General features: G+C 41.1%; 1 protein-coding gene across 2 annotated transcripts in view; it reads left to right on the top strand.

Annotated features, from left to right (window-relative positions):
* Window positions 1–473: 473 nt before the first annotated feature.
* Window positions 474–25,873, top strand: part of HGFAC (HGF activator) — a 40,612-nt gene continuing 15,212 nt past the window's right edge. For both annotated transcript variants that reach the window (XM_058803736.1, XM_058803735.1), the window contains exons 1-7: window positions 474–652; window positions 2,227–2,281; window positions 4,101–4,197; window positions 9,229–9,470; window positions 13,842–13,967; window positions 14,615–14,746; window positions 16,071–16,181. In XM_058803736.1, the coding sequence (XP_058659719.1) occupies window positions 587–652; window positions 2,227–2,281; window positions 4,101–4,197; window positions 9,229–9,470; window positions 13,842–13,967; window positions 14,615–14,746; window positions 16,071–16,181 (829 nt within the window). In that variant the 5' untranslated portion in view covers window positions 474–586. The remainder of the gene's footprint in view (window positions 653–2,226; window positions 2,282–4,100; window positions 4,198–9,228; window positions 9,471–13,841; window positions 13,968–14,614; window positions 14,747–16,070; window positions 16,182–25,873) is intronic.

Here is a 25,873-nt window from a genome sequence, read left to right as displayed (position 1 = left end):
GTACACAAAATGTGTTATCAGAGTAATGTGTATTTTCTTTCTTTTAACTTTCCCAGTCTGTTGCTGGATGGCTGCTGTTACAAGTCACAGCTGGGCAGGTAACCATCTGTTAATGAGTAATCCTTGGTGTTGGCATTGATCTGGTCCACATTTTGCAATGTGATGCCATCTCCTGAGTGGGCTTGCTTGGAGCTCTTTGCTGTTGCTATACCATGCTTTTAATCAGCTCATGAAGAGAAAGAAGGGAAACATCCAGCTCTAGTTATAAGCTACATTGGATCAGCCTCTCTGGAGCTGCCCTTCAGGTGATGACACCAGGGACCATCTCCAAGGGTCAGGCACTTTGTAAACTCTTCACTCCTGGTGTTTTAGGGAGAGTCTCTCCCTCTGGGGCATTCCCTTCTACTCCCAAAGACATTAATGATTAACAATGATAACAGCTCTGCTTACTTAGAAAACTAAAATACCTTAAAGTCAAGAATATCACAGTCCCTTGTGAAAGCTTGTTCCTGATTCACCCTCCTGCTTCAGCCCAGCTCTGGAAGTTTTCCTCTGCCAGGCAAAACTGCATGAGAGGAGAGCAAGGATGAGAGTCTGTGCTCCTCTCACTGTTGTCTTGGCTCTGAGTCTGAGCAGTGACTGTACAAGGATGGTAAGTGATTCCTCTCTTTCTGAGTGATGGATCAGCTGTGGGATACCTGGCAGGACTAGGCTGCCTGAGGCTGGATGAGTGAAGCCACTGAACAGACCCAGAGAAAGGGAGAGTCAAAGGGAACACAGCAGGGATGAGCCAGATGAAGGCTGACAGATTATAAGAAGTTTATAAGACAGTTTATAAGGTGCTCACTTGTGGGGGGACTGTGGGACAGCTGGTGCTACACCTTTCTCTGTTTGAAGCATTTGCTTACATCCATGCCTTGCTATGGAGGAGGAGTGGGCAGTGAGGAAGGACTGCAAAAATGGAAATCCCTAAAAAATACATCTCAGAAAAGTGTTGACACAGGCAGGTACCTGCAGGAGCATGGAGGGAGAGTGCTCCACTGCCAGACACTGCTGCTGTGTCTGTAACTGAGCAGGCCAGCTTAGGTGGCTGTCTTCTTCTTTTCAGACTTGTTTCCATGCCAAACCCCTCAGTGGTTTGCATTATGTATCTTGTGTCTTTTTTGGGGGTATATCTGCCAAGCACATGAAGCACTGCTGAGCAGGCTGTGATGGTCTGAATTTGCTAGTTTGCTTAAACCCCACCACAGCCTGGCATCTACCATGGGCTAGCAGGGTAGTTAGCTCACTGCTGCCTTATGGTCAGCACTGGGGCCTTAAGATCAGCCTTATTTCTCTAGCTGGGTTAAAACTAGCTCAGATATACTTGGATGGTGCTATAATCCTATTATAAAACTATTTTAGCAAATTACAAAAGTATATCCTCAGATATTGCATGAGGGAGCAGAGAAGAATGCTCATGCTCAAGGTAAAGATCATCCCTGGCTGGAGCCCTTGCTTGGTGGTGGCAGTCTGTGTAGAGTGCAAAAACTGTTCTTTCCTCAGAACTGTTCAAGCCTTCTCTATATATCTTAGCAACAGCTTTTTCTTAACCCTCACTTTTATGTCCCCTGTCCAGTTCTATGTTCATTATATGTGCATCTTTGACTGCTTTTGTGATATTTTTTTTGCTATAGTTCAATTGCCAGCACCTTTGGTGGCAGCAGCACTTTATGTGTATTATTCTCTTTTTATTATTTCCTGTGGCTTAAAATCGGCTCAGCCTAGTGCTCTTTGCTTGCTGTTTGGCAAACCCAAATACAGTTAGAAGTTGCTTTTGTTACTAATGCCCTGGGGAGATACAGTTAAATAGCAGGAAAAGGCAAATGTTGGGATATTGTTTGTAACTGTGAACTGGCCCCAGAATGCATGTATTCTTCCTGCTGAGAGAAATAGGAGATGTGTCCCTTGGCAATAGAAAGATAAAATGGAGGAGAGAGAGCTTTGGCCTTTGTTGGGTTGTGCTGGGTTTTCCTGGTTTAGCTGGCACTTTCAAGAGTCAACATGTATCTACCCTCTTTCACCAGATTGTGCCCCACCAAAAATCAAAAGAAAATAATAAGATTTTCTCAGAAGCACTGGGAGAAACACAAGTTCAGGGCACCCTGGAAAGTAGTTTTTGACCAGTAGTATGGTTCCCAGAGTGAATTTGTGTCTCCAACCCACATTCTCTTTTTCTCTTTGTAGCACTACAGATCTGGGGCAGGAAGAGGCTCAAGGCATGGGGTCCCTCGCCCACAAGGTACCAAGTCAAATCCAGTAGGTTTCATGACAGTAAGAATGGTCTGCCTGTCTGTGTCCATGCTGCGCAAGCTGGTAGGAAGCCTGTCTTTGTTTCAACATGAATAAGGATTATAGAATGGTTATGCCAGTATTAATTTCTGTTTAAAGGGGAATTTGAGATTAGCTCAGGAATCTCAGGTAATTTTCCTTCAGGTGAAGATTAATGGGAAGGTGCTGATGGGATTTGAGTTGTCTGAGCTGGCATGGCTTTATATTATTGCACAAGGTGGTGTGGCTGAAGATGTGCAACAACCTTTAATCAGAGCTGCAGCTGCCCTGTAACTTTCAAGCACATTAACTCTTTGTATGTGCAGGTTCAGTTTCTACCCTGGCCCTTGATCTCTCTGTGGGAGAAGGGTTTGAGTTGCATGCAGCTTTCTGGTTTGCATTTGTTCTAGTGGCACCCCAATGATCAGAAATCCTGGCTGTGGGAGAGTGTTGCAGTTTGCATTTTAAAGCTTTTATTGTCCTGTACTTTTGTAGTTAAAGATTACATGCATTGGGCCATTGGGCTTTATAGGTTATAACAGTCTTCAGTGGCCTTTGGGATGCAATATATCTTCTGGATGGCGATGTATTCTCACAACTCTCCTGCCTGTTGTACTGGAAGGTATCAGACAGAGAAAGTTGCTATTTGCAACACTTGCTGAATTAGTTCAGAGAATGAAAAGTGGTTGACAAGGTGGTGGCAGTGGCTATTTCCTGTTGATAGAGAAGGAGGCAGTTAGGGCAGATGGAGTGACAATAATCCCAACTGATTAACAAGGGGTTGGGCCACAGGGATAGGTTATTTTTTCTGTAATGCCAATAACTGACCTCAGCAGCTCTTTGGGATGTCTGGGCTGATGGGAGTAAACAGATATTGTAAGAGTGTGCAGGAGCCCCAGCCATCATGGGAGGGGTAAGCTCAGGACAAGGAGCAGTCACACATTGTCTCTGAGAAATGGAAATGTGCTGTACTGCCAGTTTGGTTGGATGACCTGTTTCTCTCTTTCAGCACTGGTTGGCTTCCTATTCAGATTTGGGATTTCAAAACAGATTACTTTTAGTTTAATCGTTAAATAAGCTCTGACAGTTTTTCATTGTCTTTTTTGTCTTCAGGCTCTCTCATTATCAAGACTCATCTTGAAAGATTTTTTCCTGATAGACTCCCACTAGCCTTCCTTAAAGTCCCACCACCCTTCCTTAGATTGCCATCACTCATGTGGCAAATAGAAAACTTGCCCTTTTTAGACACTGGTCCCATCAGTTTCTCCCCTCTTGTAAGGAATCTGCTTATACCAAAGGGAAGGTGTTATGATCAAATTCTCTCTCTACCCTCAGCCTTTAAAACTTCTTCCTCCTGACTCTTTCTATTTCAGTTTGTACTGTCTGGTTCCTTAATTATTTTAAACAGATATTACAATATTATATAGAGCCTGAAAGGATACAACTTCAGAAATTATTTTAATATGCAATTACAATACTACATAATTAGAAATTATAATTGCAATTAATGAATGTAATTGGCATTTGCTGTACCAGAAATGGCAGTATATTTTAAACTGAAATGATCTGGGATCTTTGTTCAACTGCAGAGTCCATTAATCTTTGTTGATTCAGTAATTATCGAAGTTTTAAGCTTCTTCTTATGCTCTAGACATTGCAGAGACACAGAGTCCAGAGTACAGCTGAAAAACTTGCAGATGTCTATCTTCATAACTTCATATAATAGTATGTAATATAATTTGGGGTTTGGTTTTCAGCTGCATTATGAGCTCTTTATATTTGTATTTCAGTGTTTACAGAGGATGGACATTTATGCAAATTTCCTTTCCGGTTTGGTGGAAGGCTTTATCACACGTGTTTATCAAATTTATTTTCCAGAAAGAAATGGTGAGTTGACATAAATGAAAACAGCATTCAAATGAAATGTCATCCTTTTAGTGCTTTAATCTTGCTTTTGGAGTAATTAAGATGAGCAGGAAGTTGTGCCCAAGGTGCAGTTCTGCTGCTGATGGCCGTGGCCCTCGGCTCAGGGTGTGCTCAGGGGAAGGGAGCCCTGGCACTGGGTTTACACAGCCACAGGAGCCTCAGGAACTGCAGAAATGCTTCCTTGCTGCCCTGCCCATGGAACTGCAATTTACATGGGTGACAAGAGCTTGTACAGAAACAGCAGGACTGATGGAATGGGCCTGGGAGAGACCCTCTGCTGAGGGAGAAAGGGACACAGACACCTGCAAGAGAGGACACTTGGTTAAGGGATTGTTTGATTTGTGCAGGCTGTACTTGCACTGTAGCAGAGACCATCTGATTTTTGAGGAAAGCTGTTTTCTCCCCAACCCCCATCTCTTTAATTTCTATCCAGATTGGCACCAGAACCCCTTTGGACAGTGCAGTCCTAAGAAGTGAGGTATTACTCCTGTTTGTTGGTTAATGATTTATTCTACTAGTGTGTTTAAGGCCATTTTGCCTTCTTTTGGGCAAAGGTTACTCTTTTACTTTTGCAGAAGCTGTTAGGAGTATTCATGATCCATTTTTGGGGTAGGAGCAGTCAGGGGGGAACCCTACTGAATTAAAGCACTGAATAAAAAAGATGAACTTTGCAGACAAACTCATTTGATAGGCATATTTAACTGAAATCAAAGGCAACAAAGCAGAGAGTATGTGGGTACCACTAATGTGAAAATTATGCCCAGATGAGCCATGTGAAAGGCAAACACTTGCCTGTTTTCAGGGCAGAGATGATATTTTAGAGTTTATTTTAGTTGCCCAGGCAGGGCAGAACTCTCATTTTTTATACTGGACTGTCTCATTTTTTCATGATCTGTTGGCGTCTTTCTGATGACACATCTGTTTCAAGTGTAAGTGCTGGTGTAATGTAAACAACACAAAACAAACCTGTTTGCACAAATAGACACTGAGCTTCAGGCTAGGAAACCACTTCAGAATTTCCCCAATATCCACTGATACAACCCAGCTAATACAAGCCTCCAGGAAACAAGAATTTGAGACTATCTTAACTAAAGAAAGGGAACTGGAATAATTTACCAGTTTGAATCCTGTCTTTGATGAACTTTAGCCACAAAGAGTTTGACCTTAGTACACACTTAATTTCATGCAATGCTTAAGAGGGATCCTGTTAATACATGACCCTGTGTATTTGCTTTTAGCCAGTTAGGGCACAGAAATGGAAAAACCTGTCAATGGATGTGGTCCAAGGTTAGAGAACACTTTAGAGCTGACCTTGAACAACTTGCTCTTATGCTTCTGACATTTTAAAAGCCATTTACAAGCAGGGAGACAGGGAGGAGGACAGCTGGAGTTATTTGGATTTGACAGACCATTTCACCCTATGGGTGACCTTCTGACCAGTGTTTGCTCATCACTCATAAGCTAAAAGCAACTTAATGTGTGACTTCAGGCACAGAGATGCCAGGAAAAGGGCCCTGAATAGCAGTTGGGAAACCTGCTCTGTGCGCTTTTTGTGTGACTTGGCACAATCCCAGGCTGGACTTACACTGAATAACTGATCCCAGGGCACCTGGAAGGCTCCAGGTGAGGGCAAGGCTCGTGCCCTTTCTGCTCCTGCCTCCTGCAAGCCGCTAGGAAGGGATGATGGGAGGCTGGGTCCAAACTGCTTCTGAATTCTGAATTCCAGGAAACCCGACCAGGAGAGCCCTGACTTGTGTGCTTAAGTTCATGTCCTCAATCTTCAAGTCATATTTTGGGTCAGGACTACAGGCAGGACTTTACAGTGCAGGCTAAACCCCACTCAAATTTGCTTTAGATTTATGTTTTCTCATACTACATATGACACAGATACTGTGTTTCAACATAAATCTGCTCCTGACCACAGAAAGCTCTCCCTACTTTGAGAGCAACAAACAAGCTGTATCTTTATAAATATTTATTGAAAATACAGGAAAGAAGACAGAATAATTACACTATTTAAATAACAGACTTCCTTTAACAGCATCCTGTATGGCTTTTCCCCCTAATTATAATCTGTTTTTACAGATAAATTTCCATTTAGTGATCTATTAGTAAGTCTTACATGATATCTTGCCAAGGATATAGTGTAAATTTTCCTTTTGTGCTGAGGAGAAAAAAAAATAGCTGGAATTGCTTCTGAGTTTCATTGGTACCTCCAGAGAGACAAAGCAGTGTAGGGACAGACAGAGTGGGGGTGCAGTGAGCACCGGTGAGAGCAAAAGGGGAGGGTGGTCTCAACTGGACCAAGCTGTGGCTGCAGGGAAGCTGTAGCACCCTGTCCCTGCATCCCAGGGTGGGATGGGTTCCTCAGATTCTGCTCTAGGGGAATGGCAGGAGCAGACCTTGCCTGAGATTTTGGCTATAAATGGGAAGGTGTTGACTCATGCCCTGCAGAAGCCTTATCCTGTGCTTGAGTTCTGCAGGGACAGGGCCACTGGGCCAGGGTGAGCTTGGGTCTGTGTAGGAAGGACATGATCTTATCATCTTCCTTGGAAACAAGAAGATAACTTTTGATATCAGACTGGCCACAGACTGCAAACAGTACAGAGGAAGCTTTTTGGCCAGCTGGATTACAGGATGGGGAGTTTCTGACAGTCCTGGAAAGGAGAAACCTGTGGGCTGAGCTGGGAGATGTTAGGCATCAGGTTCTGAATTTTCCTGGAGCTGCCAGTGGTTGGTCTGGTGTTGTCAGACAGAGTCTGTCGAGCCATGTCTCATGGTCAGGACAACACCTAAAAAAGTCTCAGGCAACCTCCAAGTCTCAAACACAGTGACAACACCAGGTGTGATGGCAAAGCTCTTTCCTTACACCTGTCTGCCTTAGGCCTGGGGCTTTGCTTGTTCTCCAAAACATCCTATTGTTAGGGCTCCCTGTACTCCTGGTGGGAAAAACAGCCTACTTTCCATTGATCCTGCCTGCCAGTTAGGCCTCATCTTCTGTTTGCCCATTCCCATGCTCTTTACCATCTATGGGTTTAAAATGCAGTCCCTTGTAGTGGACTTTTCCGATATAATTAGTTCAGTATCTCTGTCTTTATGTTTTCACTTTCATATTAGCAATATGACAAGCTGATGTAAAGATATTTGCTATCCCATAAATTTTGAGTGTGGATGCATTTGCAAATAGCATAAAGATATAATAAAGCCACTGGGTTGGTTTGGCTGCTGGAGGTAACATTCCAGAAGACTGAAAAGTCACAATTTCATTTTTGGTAAGCCTCCAATCAGACAAAACATTTTTAAAAGAAAAGGAGGGAGATCTCACAGAAAGTGAGATCTGTGGTGGAAAATATAAAAGGATTATGTAACTGTGCAAGAAGCTTGGCACCAAGGAGGCAGCTTGGCATCACAAGGGGGGACCAATCTCACTGTAGTCACTGCAAGGCAATAGGGAAGGACTGGCTGGGCAGAGCATCAAGTGGGAGGACCAGTGGTTTGTGGAGAGCTGGTAGAAGAAGCCTCTGTCAGGGTCTCTGATGACAAAAAATACTTTTAAGATGGAAAAATTTGAGACTCCCCTTTGCTTAGAACTTGGCTGCTGCTGGACAGTGACATGAGCAGTGCTGTGAACACATTTATCTCATTTCTCATCTTCATTCTTGTGCATACTAGACCACCCTTTAAAGAAAGCACAATCCACTTCCCACAGAAGGATCTTTGAGGAATTTCCATCAGCTCCCAGGAGTTTCACCAGCCTTAATTCCTGTGAGAGAACAGCCTCTTTAAGCATATGCCACCTTAATCTGCACCAGACTACCAAGCACCTCTTTTTGTGCACCTTTTATAATTGAGGTCACCCAACTTAATATACATGGCCTATTCAGATGCTCATAGGAATGATGCATTTTAAATACCTCATAGCATCTAATTAAGAAGGAAAATAGGGCAGTTAAAATGCAGACATGTGCTGCAATAAAATTTCAGTCTAGCTTGTGACATCCTAGGATGAAAAATTTGATCACACAACTGCTCAAGGAATTATAAAACCAGGCATAATGGAATTAGATCATCAGACACATTAAATAAACTCCAGTGCCTTCTAATGTCATGTGGCTGATACCTATTATTCTGCATTATAACTGGCTAGGGAGGATGTTTTGGTGGATAGTGCACTGGGACAAGACATGGATCTCCACGGTACAACCTCAGTTCAGCCATGTGCTCCCTGTGTGTCCTCAGGGAAGCCTCCAAATCTGCTCCTGCAAAAGAGGAATAGCAGCTCTGTGCTCCTTGTGGTGCTCTGAGCCTGAGATAGCAGACTCAGATAACAGACCAGCAGTGAGGGTGGGCAGGACTCTGTCCCCTGCTCTCAGAAAAGGAGAGGTTTTGTCTGTGCCTTTGGAAATCACCCCCGTGTCAGTTATTTCCTCATTTCATCTTGTAAGTTCCAAAACATGAATGCTTTAAAGGAACTGAGTCTGAAGGGTGAAATATGCTTGTCACTGAAAGTCAGGGAAAAGTCCCTTTGTGGACAGTCTCCTGCCTCTACAGATTACTACAGTAACTGTCAGGCATCATAAATGGGCTCGGTCTGTTGTGCTTGTTTTGTAATAAGTAAAGAAAACATTATTTGTCTTTGGTTTTGTTTTTATTCCTCTCTTTCTTTTTCTAATCCCAGAAATAGGAAGAATGTTGGGTTTTTCTGAAGGATTCATTGAAAATCTCAGGTTCTGCATTAACATCTTATTTTTAATATGTTTTTAATGTGAGACAAGTGGAGCAGAGCAACTTTAACAAAAGAAAGCATATTTTTTCCTCTGCTCGTACAACAATTTGAATGAAACTGATGCTAATTAGAAAAAAAACCAAGCATGAATTTCCAGGCCACCAGGGTGTGAAGGCCCTGTAGTTTCACTGCAGACATCCAGGTTGTTTAAATATGAACTAAGGCTATTTAAAGATGCACTAAGCTGCACCTTTGATTCTTTTCAGGTGTTCAACAACACATAACTTTGACCGGGACAGGAGGTGGGGACACTGTGATTTGCTGCCCGGAGACCACCTGCCCAGGGACCACCTGCCCAGGGACCACCTGCCCAGGGACCACCTGTCCAGAGACCACCCCAGAGAGCACCTGCCCAGAGAGCACCCCAGAGACCACCTGCCCAGAGAGCACCCCAGAGACCACCTGCCCAGAGAGCACCCCAGAGAGTACCTGCCCAGAGAGCACTCAGGTAAGGCCATGGCTGAGCTGCTCCAGGTGCCTGGCTCCTGCTTTGCCACCTGCAGGAAGGAGGGAGAGTGCCTTCAGTGCAACTTTTATTTGTGCATTTATTTTGAAGCAAACCTTCACATCAGCTGTTTCCATAATCTCTTTGTGACGCTGCACAGCCAGAGCATTAGACTGTGAATATCACACAGTCTTTAATTCACTCTCTGTTGACTAACTCTAAGTCATGGAGAGAAATTATGGTAATGCCAGCATGGAAATCTAAACTCCTGCTGGAGACAACCACAAAGGTGATAATCTTCTCCTCCCTCATGGCTTGGATGTGCCTTTTAGCTTTCCCTAAATTACACAGCTGCATTTTCTGTCTGTTTGACCAGTTAATTTCCTTAGAAGGCACAGAAACATTTGACACCCTGTACAACATACAGCCATCACTTCCAGCTTTCCTTTCTTGAGATCTCATGGGAAAGCGCAGTTCTCAGACCCAGACTTCTTGAGCTCTGGGCTGTGTCAGAGAAGACAAGATGCCAGACATGTTCATTGCAGGAGTCCTGAGGGATAATGAAAGGATTACTTGGCTGAACAGCTCTGTGGCTTCCTGTGGTCACCACACTTCAGTGCTACAATTACCTCATTGCGAGAGTCTGTCTGAAAGGGGAAGTCAAGGTCTGTGGCAAAGTCACCTTTATATAAAAAAGTCACTTTAATTGACACATTGGGTGAAAGTTCACCTGGGAATATGCATCCCTGTCCTCAGCAGTCCTTCAGTGACTGGCTTTGCTTGTCTCTGTATCCCTGGCTCCATGAGCTGGATGTTGGGGAATTCCATTTTATAAATAATACATATATATGTGTGTATGTATATATATACATATATGTATGTATATATATATATATATATGTATATATATAAATTCTCATTTCATACAGCCACCGACCAGCTTGAAAAATCAGGTGTTGAACTGGTCAAACTTGATGCCCCTGAGGCTTTTTTTGGGATCTCTGTCTAATTCTGTTCATGTTCCTCTTTTTGCTGTCTCACAATTTTCAAATGAGACATGTTTAGTCTGCAGGATATGACCAATAGCCTTAGATATTCACTTCCCACTTTCAAATGAAGGGCTTTTTTGACCAACCCCTTTCAGGGAGCTCTCCACAGTGTCAGGAGTCGCATTGCCAAGCTGATTGCAGTCTACCAGAGCACTTGAAAAACCAAATTAGCTGAATCATGCTCACAGTCTAGAATTAAGCAGTGCACAGCATCACCTTTTAAAATGTAGCTACTTTAAATTATTTTCCAGCCTGGCTTTAAAACAGATTAAAAGTAGATCAGAGGCCAGTGACCTAGTCCCAAAACAAGCAGCAACGTATACAACTTTGTAATGCAAGTGTGCCAGACATGAACATAGACTTTATGGGCAGCTCATGCTTACAAGAGTCAGGTTGTGAGGGCTGCACTTACTCATCAGTAGCTTCCCAGAGCTTAAAATACAAAAAAAAAAAAAAAAAAAAAAAAAAAAAAAAAAAAAGAGTTACATGTGTGTGAGAAAGGAAAGGAAAGAGAAAAAAGGAAGGGGTAGCTAGAAGAGATCACCACTGGCTGTTGCAAAAGAAAAGATAACCCCTTTATTTCTGGAAGCATTTAGAATTTGAAAAAAGTAAATGCAAGGTTTTTTGGCTGTTATTTTATTTATAAACATAAGTCTACTTAGGTTTTTTTCAGCAGCAGTTTTTGGATTTGGGAAACGTTTAACAGATTATTAATCATAGTTTAAAGTGAACAGGTCTATGATGAGGTTGCAAGGAAAAGCAATTTAATGGATGAAGGGAATTTGAAGCCAAAGAAGGAAAGTTTGCCTGGAAGAAATAAGCAGTCAAACTGAACACTGCTGATCTCTAAAACATGTAAAATAATACTTTTAAAAAATTCCACTAAAGTATTAAATCTTTGGATGATTTTTCTTGAAAAACAAGAAAAAAGTTGAATTTCAGGGAGAGAGTATCCTTTGTCCATAAGAGGCTGGTGAGCAGTGTATCCATTGGCATGGAGAAGGAGCTTCTTTAGAGCAAAGGCTGAAGCACAAATCTCTCCAGGCCAAGATTACCACATGCATGTGACAATCAGCTTCAAAATGATGGAGGTGCTTACAAACCAATGTTAAGCAAGCACTGAAAGCTTTGATCCAGAAAAATACATCTGCCAAATTCAAAGGGAAGTTTAACCAAGAGGCCTTTAGGTCTAGGATGAAGAGAAGCCTGGGTAGGAAGTTTCTGCTGGAGGGTGCTGTTAGTACTGCACACACGTGGACTGTGCAGGCATAGCTCACATATATGTACAAATGTCCATCAACGTGAAATGCCCTTATAGGTGGGAATTCCAGATTTTGGGCAAGCTGGTAGGACTACTTCTCTGAATGTCTGGAAATCTTGGACAAATGGCCAAACCCCCAGGGAGACCCAAACATGGGGGAGAAAATTGCCAGACAGTATTTTTAAGATCCCTCTGGACTGATATGGAAAGAAAAAGTAGAGTGGTTTGGGCTGGGCAGGCAAGAGGAAGAGGCGTCATCCTAGGAGGAGCTCTGAGGAAAGTGGGTGGCAGAAACAGAATGTTTTTGTTGGGAAATATGGGCAGAAAGGTGAGACAAGGCTACTGCTCAATCAGCAGAGACTCGGAGAGATGAAGCTGCAGTCAAGATGAGAGCTAGCAAGCATGGAGTGCTTTATCCATGAGGTGCTTTAGACAGTGCTGAGAAAGTGTGGACTTGGCAATCCCCAGTTAATGGATAGTTAATTGTGGGCAAGATTCCCCACTGGGAACTGAGATGTGTCCATCTGCTTATGAGCAGAAGTTGTTCCTGGATTCCAGGAAAGATGTGGAGCAACACAGAACATGCCTGGAAGGTCAGACTGGAGTGGTGGGTGGGATGTAGTGAGGAACAGATTGAGAAAGAAATAAATGAGTGGAAGTGCTTCTTGCAGATTTAACAAGGGTACAAAAAATTTCTTGAACATTTGTTACAGCAGAAGATGGCTTGGAGATCAGATCATGGCTTGGATGTAGTGGGAATAGGAAATTTGAGGAAACATTACAGCACTAGAAGTTTCATAACCTTCAACAGCAGGAAGAGTAGGAATGTCACTGACTTCACTTGCTTTCCCTTGATGTTATCCTGGATTGAAACTCCCAGTGAATACACCCAGACCTGCTATCTAATAGGAATTACATCACTCTCTTCTGAAGTAAATATTTTGACCCCTGCAGGGGAAGCTCAGATTTACCCTGCTGTAGCAAATTCAGAATGCACCCTTTGTGCTTCACCTCAGCCCTGCTCATGTGTGCCTGTGCCTCTGCATGTTGCATCTCATGCTCAGGACACACAGTCTGGCTGAAGGAGCACCTGGATTGAGTAACCCTGGAGATGGCATAGCAGAGTTTGACTAGCATTAAAAAGGAAGATTTGAATGCAGACAAGCTGTTGGGCCAACTCTGGAGCAGGTGTAAACTTGTTGTTGGTTAACTTCAGCGGAGATCCATCCCTTGGCCCTGCCTGAAATCAGAAACACTGCCTGACCAGCAAGACTCTTACTACTTTTACATTGCACATTGCCAAGTAAAGCTTCTATTGCACGAGCTGTGGTACCTAACTCCTCTCCCACCACATTTTCCCATCATTCAGATAATTCCCCAGTAAATGGAAATATGCTAGACTGGTCCAGTTTTCATCTTTCTTGGTGTGATTTACTTGGATGTGTAAATGAGGATACAAGCATCATCATGTCACCCCAGGACAATGTGCTTTGTGGTTTTCTTTATAATTTTTCCCTTGGTTCCAGCTGTCCATTTGTTTTAGACATAATCCAAAATCCCATGGCAAATCCTTCTGTCGAGGGCTGTCCTTTGAGCAGTTTGAAAGTGATGCGCGATCCCGGCGGTGGCAGAGGCCGGGCAGCGCTGCAGCCTTCCTCCCTGCAGCCTTCCTCCCTTGCAGCCTTCCTCCCTTGCAGCCTTCCTCCCTTGCAGCCTTCCTCCCCGCCCAGTGTAAAGGCACAGCTCCATCTTGTGGGCACCTAGCCCGTCTTCTTCCTCGCCACAGTGCCAGCTCTGGGGACTCCAGGTGTGCCTGGACCTACCCCCTTCAGACAACTTCGTCTTGGGGGGTGAAGGTTCAGCTCAGAACCACATGGTTCAGATCTGCCTCATGGTTTTTAAAAGCTGGATAAATATGCTTCCATATTCCCCAAACCCGCTGTCAATTGGTTGGACAAACTTAGTTTTACATTAGTAGATGGTATTAAACCCACTGAGCATGGTTCACGGAGCCAAAAGGACAAAGCATGACTTATACCATACTTATTAACAACAATTTCTTAGTGGCCTCTCCAGATCACTGCGCAGACAACCCCTGCCAAAATGGAGGGACCTGTTCTCTCACTCACAGCCACAGGATGTACCACTGTACCTGTCCTGAGGAATTCACAGGCGAGGACTGTCAGCTGAGTAAGTATCTTCTACCACCAGTGTTACAACATGAAATATGAATAGTAAGTAGAGCTCATTAATGTTTGCTTAATGAAAAGGTAGTGCTGTTGTGATGGGAGAGACCACTGCAGCATGAATGTTTGTGTAGGTGGATTTCCAAATGGTTATGACAGACAATCCATTCCTGACAGGACAACTGAAAATAGCTCGACTCTGCAATTATAAATCCAAGTATGCTCTGAGCATGGGAAACACAAAAAGCCTCTTCCCCTTCCTTTGCTGTTTTTAAGATTTAAATATCCCTTACATGTTTGGAAATTACTAATATTGCACTAAGCAATGCACAGAGATGTGAAAAAACAGCACAATTTCGGGGGATGCCTTGTTCCTTATGTACATGCACATGCTGGGGACAGTGATGCTGTCCTGCCTACAGGGCTTTAGGAGAAAGCCACCTCTGCCCTGAGGTTCCTGGAGCTGCTGCTCTACTGGCTCAGTGCCTCCACACTATGGAGGCTGGCTAGCTTGCGAAGAACTGTCAACAAACACGGATCTGCTCAACAGGAAAAAAGGGATGAGCAGAGAATGATAATAGAAATTGTGGTGCCATTTCTTGCATGAAATAACATCTGAAAGCTTGTGTTGTTTGTAAAACTTCATTTCAGAGAAATGTTTTGACAACGGCCTCTATGAATTCTTTGATGTGGAAGTGAGCTGGTCAAGAGTCCAAGGAGGAGCAGTGGAGCAGTGCACGTGTGTGCATGGCCAGATGCAGTGTGAGCGTGTGGAACACGAGAGTAAGGCTCTGTTTTGTACCACAGCTGTAGCTCTGCATGGAGGGAGGATAAAGGACAGTGAGGGTATCAAAGCCTGAGAGGTGTTACACACCCTAATGCTGCCCTTACACCTCTCTAAAAGACAACATTTTAGCTTTCCTTTCCAAGAGTGAGCAGTTATACTGACCCAGGAAATCCCTTCAATGTGTCCATCCTTATTTGAGGAAGCAACTATTTTAGGAGGAATTTTAGGGACATACATTGTTTTCTTACAGAGAAAAAAAATATATATAAGAATATACAACAGGTTATATAGTAGGAGTGGTAAAATTCTTTCTCCAAAACTATAACCTGCCTGAGAGGTGAAATCTGCACACCAACAATCACTTCATATTGCTGTTTTGCCTCTGTTTCTTCCCAAGTCCATCTCACTCTTGAATTAGCAGCATGTAAATTTTACCTGCCTCCAAGATCCCGTAAGGCCTGCATTGGCTCCAGGGTCCCCATGATTTTTGGCCCATTCCTGGCAGGTATGATGCTTACATTATGAAGCCTCCTCCTTTTTTAAGGGGCTGCCAGGAGCCCAACACCCTGGCCAGCCAGCACTGGCTATGCACTTTGGGTTGTTACCCATCTGAAGAAGCCAGCACGGCTCCTTTCATTTGGAGGAGAGATGTTGGGAAGCAAACCATGTGCCTCATCTACACATGTGCTCTGGTATGGCTATTCTGCTAGTCTGGCTAACTTTTACCTTGCCCAGATTCACAAGTAAGTCACAGTACAAATGAGTTTCATAAAAGCCCTTTGGAATGTGTAGGTGCCTTTATTCCCTTATGTAATTGGAAATTAAAGTATGGAGAGTCAATTTCTAGGACATTGAGAATCCATGTGAGAGTTGGAAAATTTGATAGACTGAATACTTCCCAATCACAGATCTTAAATATTTAACTGAGCTCCCTACTAGATATGTTATTATAAATTCTAATAGAGCTTAGTGGCAAGTCTAGAATTGGCAGAACCCTCTATAGAGGAAGAAATGTTAATACCATCTCCACTAGTAATAATAATCACCACCCCCATTTTACCTATTGTTCACTGATAATATCTTTCAATAGCTGAAATTATCCAATAGCAGGGAAAACAATAGACAGACCTCAGTGGGCAGAAATAATTTGAGTTTCCTTTCCTTTAATTTATCACAAGTGTAGGTCTGACATAAACAAAGAAGAAAAACTTCCCCCAAATGCATATGCACAGAGGAGATGCACTAGAGTAAGTTAAAATGGGCTGATTCTCTTGAATATTTTGTACCTTTGGTTTGACCATTCGTTGTGTTTCCTTGTAGGTTGTGTTCATAATCCTTGCATGAATGGTGGAGAGTGTAAGATGGTTGTCTCCACTGGGAAAACAGTATGTGATTGCAAAGAAAATTATGCAGGAAAGTATTGCAATATTGGTGAGTACAACAACCTACAGGCAGACAGAATTAGGAGTTTTCGTCTGGGTATAAGGCTGGTGGGTTTGGCTCTGTTGTGTTCTGCATTTGAGGACATTTCTTGTACCAACTGAAGAGTCACACAGAACAAGGGTTTAATGTATTTCTCCAGTGTAAAATATAACACACACTTCACCACTGAGACTCAGCTTCTAAAAATATTTTTTCACGCCCTTTACTTTATAGAAAATCAAACAGAAATTTTAATCCAATTACACATGCCTATAAAATAAGTGCATGTTTCTATTTTGCAGAATCAGTCACAGAGTTCTACTATAGAGCTACTGCCTCCCTACACATCCACACATTCCCTATAAAGCAGGGATTTACATCTGACAAAATCTAGCAGCCATTCTTTGGTAGCACTCAATGACTGTGGGACAGAGAAAATGCTCACCCTTTGGGTTACTGGACATTTTAAGTTAATAGCACATTTAGCCCAGTACAGGTTATACAAAACCCCTTCCTTTCTCTGGTGGGTCAGAGAAATCTGTTTTTTGGTATCTATGTGCAAGTCCTGTTTTGTATTTTAGGTGCTACATAGTTTTGATACAACTTTCCTCCAGAAGACTTAACATTTATCCCAGCAGGGGTTAAATCTTGCTTGCATGCTATATCTGCAAGTCGTGCCAGTGGCTACTTTTTAAATAAATGCACATTTTAGGCATAAATTTTAATAGACCTTCAGTCACACAATCCTGTGACCCTATCAATTCACTGTCTGTGTCTTTCTGGGTGCATAAATCCCATGGCTCATCAAAACTGAGGACGTGACTTCCAGTGGCTCTGGTGGGCACTTTCTTAATCCAAGTGTGTGGTGGGGTAAAAAACCTCTTAATGAACACTGCAATTTATATCTGGCATTCTTTTTGTTACTCTGATAGTTAAGAAATGGTGTAGTCAACTATTCTAGCTGGGGAAAAAAAATAAATCCATTTGGGAGACCAGCAGTACAGCTGGAAAAGCAAATAGCAGGAGTGAGTGGGTAAATTGGACAATGTATGAGCTGGTCCTGGACTCACCAGGTATCTGATGAATCATGAGAAATGGCTTTGGGACTCTTTAAATCCTTCATAAGGAGCACTATTTTAGCTCAGTTGCTCTGTCCTTTAGTTACCCTGGGGAGATTGTTCCAGGCTTTGGGAATGCTGCTGCAGGGATCTGGGTGAGGGGCTGCACAGCACACACTGTGTGGCCTGGAGCCTGGGGCAGGGCTGCCCTCTGCTCATTTTCACATTAAACTGCTTTTCCAGTTCCTGTTTTATTATCAGCTTCCCCTGCCCCAAGCAGCAGTGGTGCAAACAGAGACATCCACCCAGCAGGGCTGGATCATAAACACCAGAAAGGCAGCTTTACAGCTGTCATACAGGTTTCTGACTAGCTTTGAACAAGAAATAAGCAGGTGCTCTTTGATTACTTGAAAATAATAAAGCAAACATTTGGTTTGCTAAACAAGTGGCTTTGGATGCATACAATCCATCTGTGTTCAGCTTCCTAACACCCCTACACAGAATGGGAACTGAAGAATTGTGTTTGTGTGTCAGGGCCTTGCAAAGAGTCTAAAAAAAGAAAAAAAACTCTTTGTCAAGATGCAGTAATTCTGAATTAATGCAAATAAATTAATCTTCAGGTCTACACACCTGGTACTATCACCACAGTAGGGCAATGGCATTCTGGTGAAAGTGCCTTGTATTCTCTGAGTGCTCAGAAATTATTTTTAAACATTTGTTGGATTAATTTTTACTTTAACACTTTAATTTGATGCAGTGAACAGAAATGGCTTTTTTCCTTTTTTTCCTTTTTACTGTCTTGTACAGTTTCCCTTGTCTAACAGGATGTACTTGTGAGGTTACCCTTTAGTTGGAATAGCTGGTGGCTACAATGCTTGATTCAGAGAAAGTGTTACAGTATTTCCTCTCCAAAGTGTACTTTATTCTGAATTATCAGTTAAAGAGGCAACCTTAAAGCCAAGGTGTGATGCAAAAATGTCTTCTTAGATTTTTTTTAAGCAGAAATCAATTTAATAAACAGGAAGTCTCCCAGACTGTTATTGACATGTAATATGTTTGAGGTATCCTCTGCCCTTGACTTACACAGAGAATAACCAGCCTTCATATGTACCTAATGAAAAACCAGCAAATTTATCCTAACATTTTACCCAAAAATATTAAACATTATACTAAAAAATATTAATAATGAAGTACCATCCTTCATCCATCATGTCACAAGGTTTAGTGCTGTTGTGCCTCAAGCACTGGTAGAGTAGGAGGAGCAAAACCAGGAGAAAAGTACTGAAAACACCTCTTGGTTGAGGATATACTTAGCAGATGCTTGGACCATCATATCTGTCAGACCTTTACCTGTTTTCCATGAATTTGTCTAAATTCTTCAGTATTCCTTTATGCTTTCCCCTTTCACAGCATTCCATGTCAAGAAGTCCCAGATTATAAATAGATGTGATGAAAAGAACTATTTTCTATTGTTAACAAAAAACCTACTGCCTGGTAATTTTATTCTTCTCCTTTGAACAGTGAGTAACAGAATAATCATAACTTTTGTGATTTTAAAGATACCTATTTATCTGTCCATTACTTTTTGGACTACAATGTCCCTACCAGTACTCAAAACTCATCTTTGATCTTAAAATTCTCTTGCGAACAATCATCATATATGTCTGTGTGTGTGTATATGTGTATGTGTATATATATTTCTAGGCTACTATCATAAATGACCATATAGCTACTGGAAAATCATGAGCTGACTTAAAATAAAAAAGAGAGATGATAAAAGTAACAGAGGAGATATCCATCACAAAGGAGATTGATATACAAAAGACAGTTTCTAATATAGATTTCTATTCTTTGTGGCAATACATTATTTTCTTCTTAAAGAAGAAACTTGCAGTACTAAAGAAAGAACTGCCATTTAAAAAAGTGTTCTGAGACAGTTTATATGCATAGGATTTCAGTGAAGTTTAATTTTGAAGGAAATTAGAGGCATCACCAACAAATCTCTCCCCAAAGAGATGCTGTTTAAAGTTGTTCAAGGAACCATGTTTAATTAAGTTCAATTCATAATAACTGTCCTTAAATATGCATCTGTTTTCAGAAATAAGGATTTTGTGCTAAAAGAGTGACTGCACTCTCTTTGGAAACCGCTCTTGCTGGGACAGCTCTGAATCCAGGCTCTAGGTGAAGCTTCAGAATCAATTGCCCAATCATGAGTAGCAATGGTTGTCTCACTGAACACAGAAATTTATCAAAAGGGCCCAAATCCAACCACTTTAGCAGTGGCAAATGTGGGCAAGAAGTAAAACCTGAGAAAGATGGGAGTGGAATATTTTATCTCTAGCCCAGGCTGGCATTGGAAATGGAGAGCGGATTTTTTTGTAGATAATTAACTTTGTAAATATTTAGCTTCACTGGAGGTGATAATTGATGACAAACAGTTATAAATATGTAATTGTAAAATTACTTTGACATTTTATGTTTCTTTGAACAGACAGGAGCCATGGTGGAGATGTTGGATACAGAGGAGGAGTTATCTGGCCAGAGGACAGATAATTCATTATAATATGCATTTATGGAGAAGTTAAAGGGAATTTAAGGGTAAAGGAAGGAGATGTAGAATTTTTTTTTTCAGCGGGTTAGTGCCTTTAGGTTTCTGTGGTTGAAACCCCACCATTGCATTCACAGTTTTTGCTTTAGTTTATGGGATGTGAATGGAAATGAATATATATTTTGCCAGATTTCCATGTAAAAGCACTTCCTTTCTCTTACCACAGCTTTGTTACTGTTGGTTGGATGTCAGTTGTTATTAAATTTGGGGTACTTATTTGTATTTTAAATTCTTTCTTGATGTATTATTATTTATGCTTTATTTATATTCTGATATGTTAGTGGGGTATATTGACTCTCAGTCACCAAGTCTTTTCCTGAAGCATTCGCTCACTGTGGTTGTGGGTTGCATTGTGGGTTTGAGTGCATTGGGAGCACTGCACAGAGGATTAAACATTTTGAGTTTTCTTTGGATTAAGGCTTAGGTAGCCTTAATCCAAAGAAATGGATTTGATAATATTTTGATAATGGTTTTGATAATATTTTGGTCATGAAATGTGAAGTTGGTGAAGGTATTTCTCAAAACTCTGCTTTGTAGTGTTTGGGGGTATTTTCCTCATTAGGCTATGGATAATGGAATTAGAGGGGTACCATATCTTTAAAGAAAGCATGAGTTGGAATTCTAATTGTGGAAAGCTTCTGGTTATGTAAGCAGATGTGGTGTATGTCAGAAGTAGGCTGAGGATTTTCAGAAAAGGAAGATGATAGAATAGCTGAATATATAATGACCTACAGGAAAAAACCCCCAAAACTTCTTGGCCACATCTTTAGGGGTTAAACTGGAGGAGTTTGAGGTAATAGAATTAGCAAAAAATGACAGCAAACCCACCTTTTTAGTGGTTCATTTACTGAAATAGTGTGTTGGCAGTTTTCTACTAAAAAAGCTACTTTAGTAAAGGAAATTCAGCTCTGGAGGCTGGCAGGAAAGTTTTAAATATTTTTTGTTTTCTGAAGAAGACATAAGATAATGAATTTTAACTTTCTGCTTTATATTTATGCTGTACTAGAATGCTTTTGGATTAGTGTTTGATTTTTTACTTTCTAGAAATGCAGAGGGAAACAGGGTGAAGTATAATAACAAGGTCCCTTGGCTGACAATGATAAATGGGCATTTAACTGGTCAGTCAGTCCCCCACTGAACTTGGACAGGTGGGTCTGTAAGTAAGACTTGAAAAGGGTTTCTAAGTGAGGCTGAGATGATGCTTGTTGCTTGCTTGTGTGAAGCACTGGGCTTAATAATGTAACTAGGCTGGAAAATAATAAAGTCATTCTTTCTCCACAGTTGTGGAAAAATAGGTGGAGCAGCAGATAAAAAAGCAACATTATGTATTAATACATATTATGTTTTAATATGGCTTGTAGAGGTGATTATGTATTTGCACAGGACAAGTTTTAGAGGTCACCATGGAATTTGAATGAGGGGAGGCATGGGTTAATAATGCAAGGGTAATGAAGAGAAAGCCTAGAGCACCACTGCAGAAATAGTAATGGTGGGTTCGATTTTTATCAGATTTTGAATTATTAAAATAAAATTCTACAATGCTGGAGTTATAAGGATAAAACTATGCTCAGTGGACTGTTGCCTGCAATGATCAGTGGAAGGAGGCACTGGAAGATGAAGAGATGGGTGAGCATGGCATTGTCCACTAAGCCCCCACCTGTGATTCATTGCACTGAGACAGTTCCACTCCAGGGGATGGTGAACAGGAGACCAGAGACAGCTGTGGCTTTGCAAAACAACCATTCCATGTCATTTATGGAGGTGACAGATGTGAGCAATGATAGGCTCTTCTTATCTCCCAGCCTTCTTTATAATTTTAGGGCCATAATAAAGCTTTTGGCTAATATGGAGGAAAACAAAAATGAAGGAAATACTGTTTGCATTGGGGTTATGGATTAGTAATTTATATTTGACACCTTGGCAAATGTGAGCTAGAGATGAGAGCTAATGAGCTGGGCTGGTAGAGGCATGGCATACAGCAAGGACTGTCTCTGTAAGGATTAGAAGATAAGGCAGATAACAAAGAAAAGATTTCTCAGAGATAGAAGTAGGTTAAAGATCCACAAATTACTTTATTTTTACATAGATGTGCACTTCCAGATGCTGGTGGGCACTAAGTTTTCTGTGTTTTGCTCTCTATTCCTACAGTGTTGCCTTTTTAGATGACAAGTCTTTGTTCTAATCCTAGTATAAACTAATATGATTAATATTAGCAGCCTCTAATATGAAGCAGCTGCTTAGTCCTTAGTCTTGTGAGAGTGCCTGACTTGGCAGCAGTGCTACTGGGTGCTGGTTAATTGAAAGCCATTAGTGTGTTTTTAATCCTATTTGTGATGTGTTTGGGATGTGACAGTGGTTTCAGTTCATTATGTTACAGAGGGCACATCTTCTCTTGCAGTACAAGAGGACTGACATCTCTTAACCCATGCAGGCTGTTGTCCTGTGTAATTGTCAGGAAGGTGGTTGAAAGGAAGATGTGGAAGATGCAGCTCATCCTTGGATTACTGCATTATTTGTTTCTTCAATCTTCTGCTTTCTCAGCCTACTCTGGATGCTCTGGGGGCTCAAGAGACCCCCATGTCTCATTAAAATCTCTCCACAGAGCAGCTGCTCCTCTGCTGACCATCATTCACTGCTACACAGTCTGTTCCTTTTCCTGCACAGTGAGTTATTTTGGCTCAGTCTCTAAGCACATCAGAACCTACAGGTATATTCAAAAGAATGAAAGCTTTCACTATGAATTAGGCACTCAGATATTCTTCAAAATCCCGTATGGCAGGCTGTGTAACTGTCAGAGTAATATAGCACCGATATTGGCTTGTTGTTGCCAGAATTTCTTTCCCCTAGCTCTTGACAGCGTTTTCCTAAATATATTGCTCCTATTAGCTTTATATACCTACCTATTGGATTGCATTTATGTGTCTGTAAATCTTAACTATTGTACTAGAATTGAACATAATAAATAGAAAAATGAAATGGAAAAAGAGCCACTCCTTCCTCTTATGTAGGATATTACTTTTCTAAGCTATAAGAAAGTACTGGCAGAGTTTATAGATTTCTGGATTTAAACTTTTATATTAAGGAATTCAACTTATTGAGAAGGTAGCTTTGTACATTAGCTTTTATAACAGATTTAATCTCTTCAATTTTACCTCAGATGATCTAAGCATTGGCAAGTATGAAGGGACAAAGAGACTTTAAAGAAGAAATATATTAAAAAATGTCTAGTTTCAGTAAATGTAATGTGCCATCCTCATGTCAGCATGCAACTTTAAGAGGTTTTGTGCATATAAATCACTTTTTTTCCCCCAGTCTTAAATCTATCCTTGTTTTACATGTTAATTTTCTGCTAGATTAATTAATTACAAAAAGATGCCAATTTTCCCACCTTTCTGCCCAGCTTTTAGCTCAGACAGATTGGTTGTGTCATAATCAGGCTGCAGTTTCAGCAGGCATTCATTCCAGTGTTAGGTGCTGTCAGTCCAGAGGTTTTACTGCTATTCAACAACTAGAAAGTGACACAATTATTTGAATCAGTTATTTGTTATATATGTGTTCAATCTGCTGTTCATGACCCCAAAAAGAAATATTGAAATATAGCTATATATTGTAAGAGTATGATTGAATGATATTGAAATATAGATACATAGGTGCCCTTACATTTCACTTGTGGTAAGTGTTCATTAATTTCTAAACTCTGAAAGCCACAGTGGGTGCTATTGCTGCTCACATTCACAGAAAGGCAGGAAAATGTGAAGCAATTTGCTTCAAGCCAGGAACAGTCCAGGTGCTGCTGCCATGCAATCCTCTGCCTCATGTCATCAGAATTCACATTCTCATCATTAATGAGTGAAAAAAGGGCAACTGGTTTCTTCAGTGGAGCCTGCTCCTTAGATATTTACAGTGATTTTCAGTGGCATAGGAACACACTGGAAGATAAGTCAAATCTTCCTTTGGAAGCAGTACTGGGTGGATGTCTTTTAAAGATCTCTTCATGGTGCTTGTTTCATTTAGCACAGGAATATTTGCCTTATTGCTCTCAGAACACATGGCAGGGTGTGTGTGTCTGTGTGTGCTGTGTTTCAGTGCACAATTTGATGGAATGAGATGCCTGGAAGAGCAATCTCTGTAAGTACCAGAGACTGCTTTCTCTCACACATTTACTGCCAGCCCAGAGTTGTCATTGTCTGCCTGTGCAGCAGGGGAAGTGCAGCTCCCTCAAATCAAAGGCTTTCACACCTTTCATCTCTGAGGGCAGCTCACAGCTACCCAGGAAGGGAGATCAGGGAACTTCTGGCTGAATGAAGAAAGGACCAACCCTTCTGCAGGCAGCCCATGAGTCTGAACTCATGGAAAAAGGAAATTTGGCTTATACCCTTGTAAAGGATGGCTTGAAGGGCAGCACATCTTGTAATGTTGAGGTTGTGTAAGCAATAAATTAATGCAGAGGTGTAGAACATCATTGTTCAGTGCTGTTCATCTTGAGGAAAGAGCATCAAGCTGAGTCAGGGGAGGTTTAGGTTGGATATGTTCTTTTCCTCTTCCCCCTTCTCTGTTCCTGCCATCAGCTTACATAGAACAATACAAAAAATGAATATAACATTGTACTTCATGAAAGCATTACTTGTTGGTCAGGGATAAATCAAAGCATTGCTGCATGAAAGGGTTACTTTAAACCATCCTGTCCCAGAATCAGAACCATTGGTGGAAAAACATATTTTTATAAATAGAATGAAATAGCTGATGTGTATCTGGAAAAAAACAAAAAAACATTCCAAGCTCAAAAAATCAGGAAAATTGATGGTGAGGTGTTTTGGGGAAAAGGAAACGTGAAAGATTCATTGTTTTCTGCAGAGAGTTTCAAAAGAAACTCCCAGAAATATTCAGGTATGTAACTACAGGACTTGAAACAAGATCTAAAGAAAAAAAGTCTTGTGAAATGCTTTCAGAAAGTTAGCAATTAGAACTGCTATTTCAGGTTGCTGTTAATTTTAAGACCCAAACCTGTTTTATTGGAAAAGGCAGAGATTTGCTGTGACTTGCTTATAAAATATAAAATCTTAACATGTGTAATATTTTACATGAGCTATTGAAATACCTTAAACTGAAAAAATAAAACACAACAAAAGATTATTTATAATTTTAAATTTTAATATTTTTCTGAAAATAAGCTAACAGGGGTGATAGTGGCATAGGACTGTAGAGTAAATTGAATCCGCATTTGCATCAAAACTTTCATAATCTGAAAATTTAGGCCATTTCTATTCTTAGCAGTGATTTGTGGTAGTACAGTGAAGTGAATGAACAAGAAAACACATATTACATCCTCTATTAATTTCTTACACATAAGAAAATAAATATGTTTCAGAGTTGTGAGAAATTGTGGAAGCTATGTGGATCTGGGACTGAACAGTTCCCAGTCAGAGCAATCCATTAAGAACTGCTGAAAGCAGACCACCTACACACTATTTCTGACAAAGGGGAAAAAGAGAGTTTTTTCAGTGCTGTAACAGTTCAAAAAAAGAGAATTAGAGGCAAAAGGTCTACATGACTGCAATAATTGCAGAGATATTTTTAAAAACTGTTTTTCCTGAATTATAGGTGATAAAATGTACAAAGCATTGCAGATACTTCTCACGGCCTTAGTGGGTACCATGGTACTGCTGCCAACCAGTCAGGTAAAGGAGTCTGGAGTGGAGCACAGACCAATGGAAAGTTGCTAATGAATGTTAATTCTTCACCTCAGAAGCCTTCCCACAGGTTGCAAATTAACTCAAGTTATGCCTGTTTCCAAAATACTCCTCATAAAACAAAAAAGAAACTAAAAACTTCTTGAGAGATATCACTGTTCCCCTCAACAAGTGCAAGATGTAATCTAAACATCTTAGCTACAGGAGGAGAACGTGAGGGATGGTACAGAAAGAGGCTAAATTCTTCCAGTTAAAATACGCTGGCAGCTTTAGCAATGACTGGCAGACCTGATGAAATCTGTTGGATTTTAAGCCTGACAAGGATAAGCACAAATTGTAAACACC

Source organism: Ammospiza caudacuta, chromosome 4 (assembly GCF_027887145.1).
Source record: "Ammospiza caudacuta isolate bAmmCau1 chromosome 4, bAmmCau1.pri, whole genome shotgun sequence".
Taxonomy (NCBI): domain Eukaryota; kingdom Metazoa; phylum Chordata; class Aves; order Passeriformes; family Passerellidae; genus Ammospiza; species Ammospiza caudacuta.
This window is presented reverse-complemented; position numbering and strand designations above follow the sequence as displayed.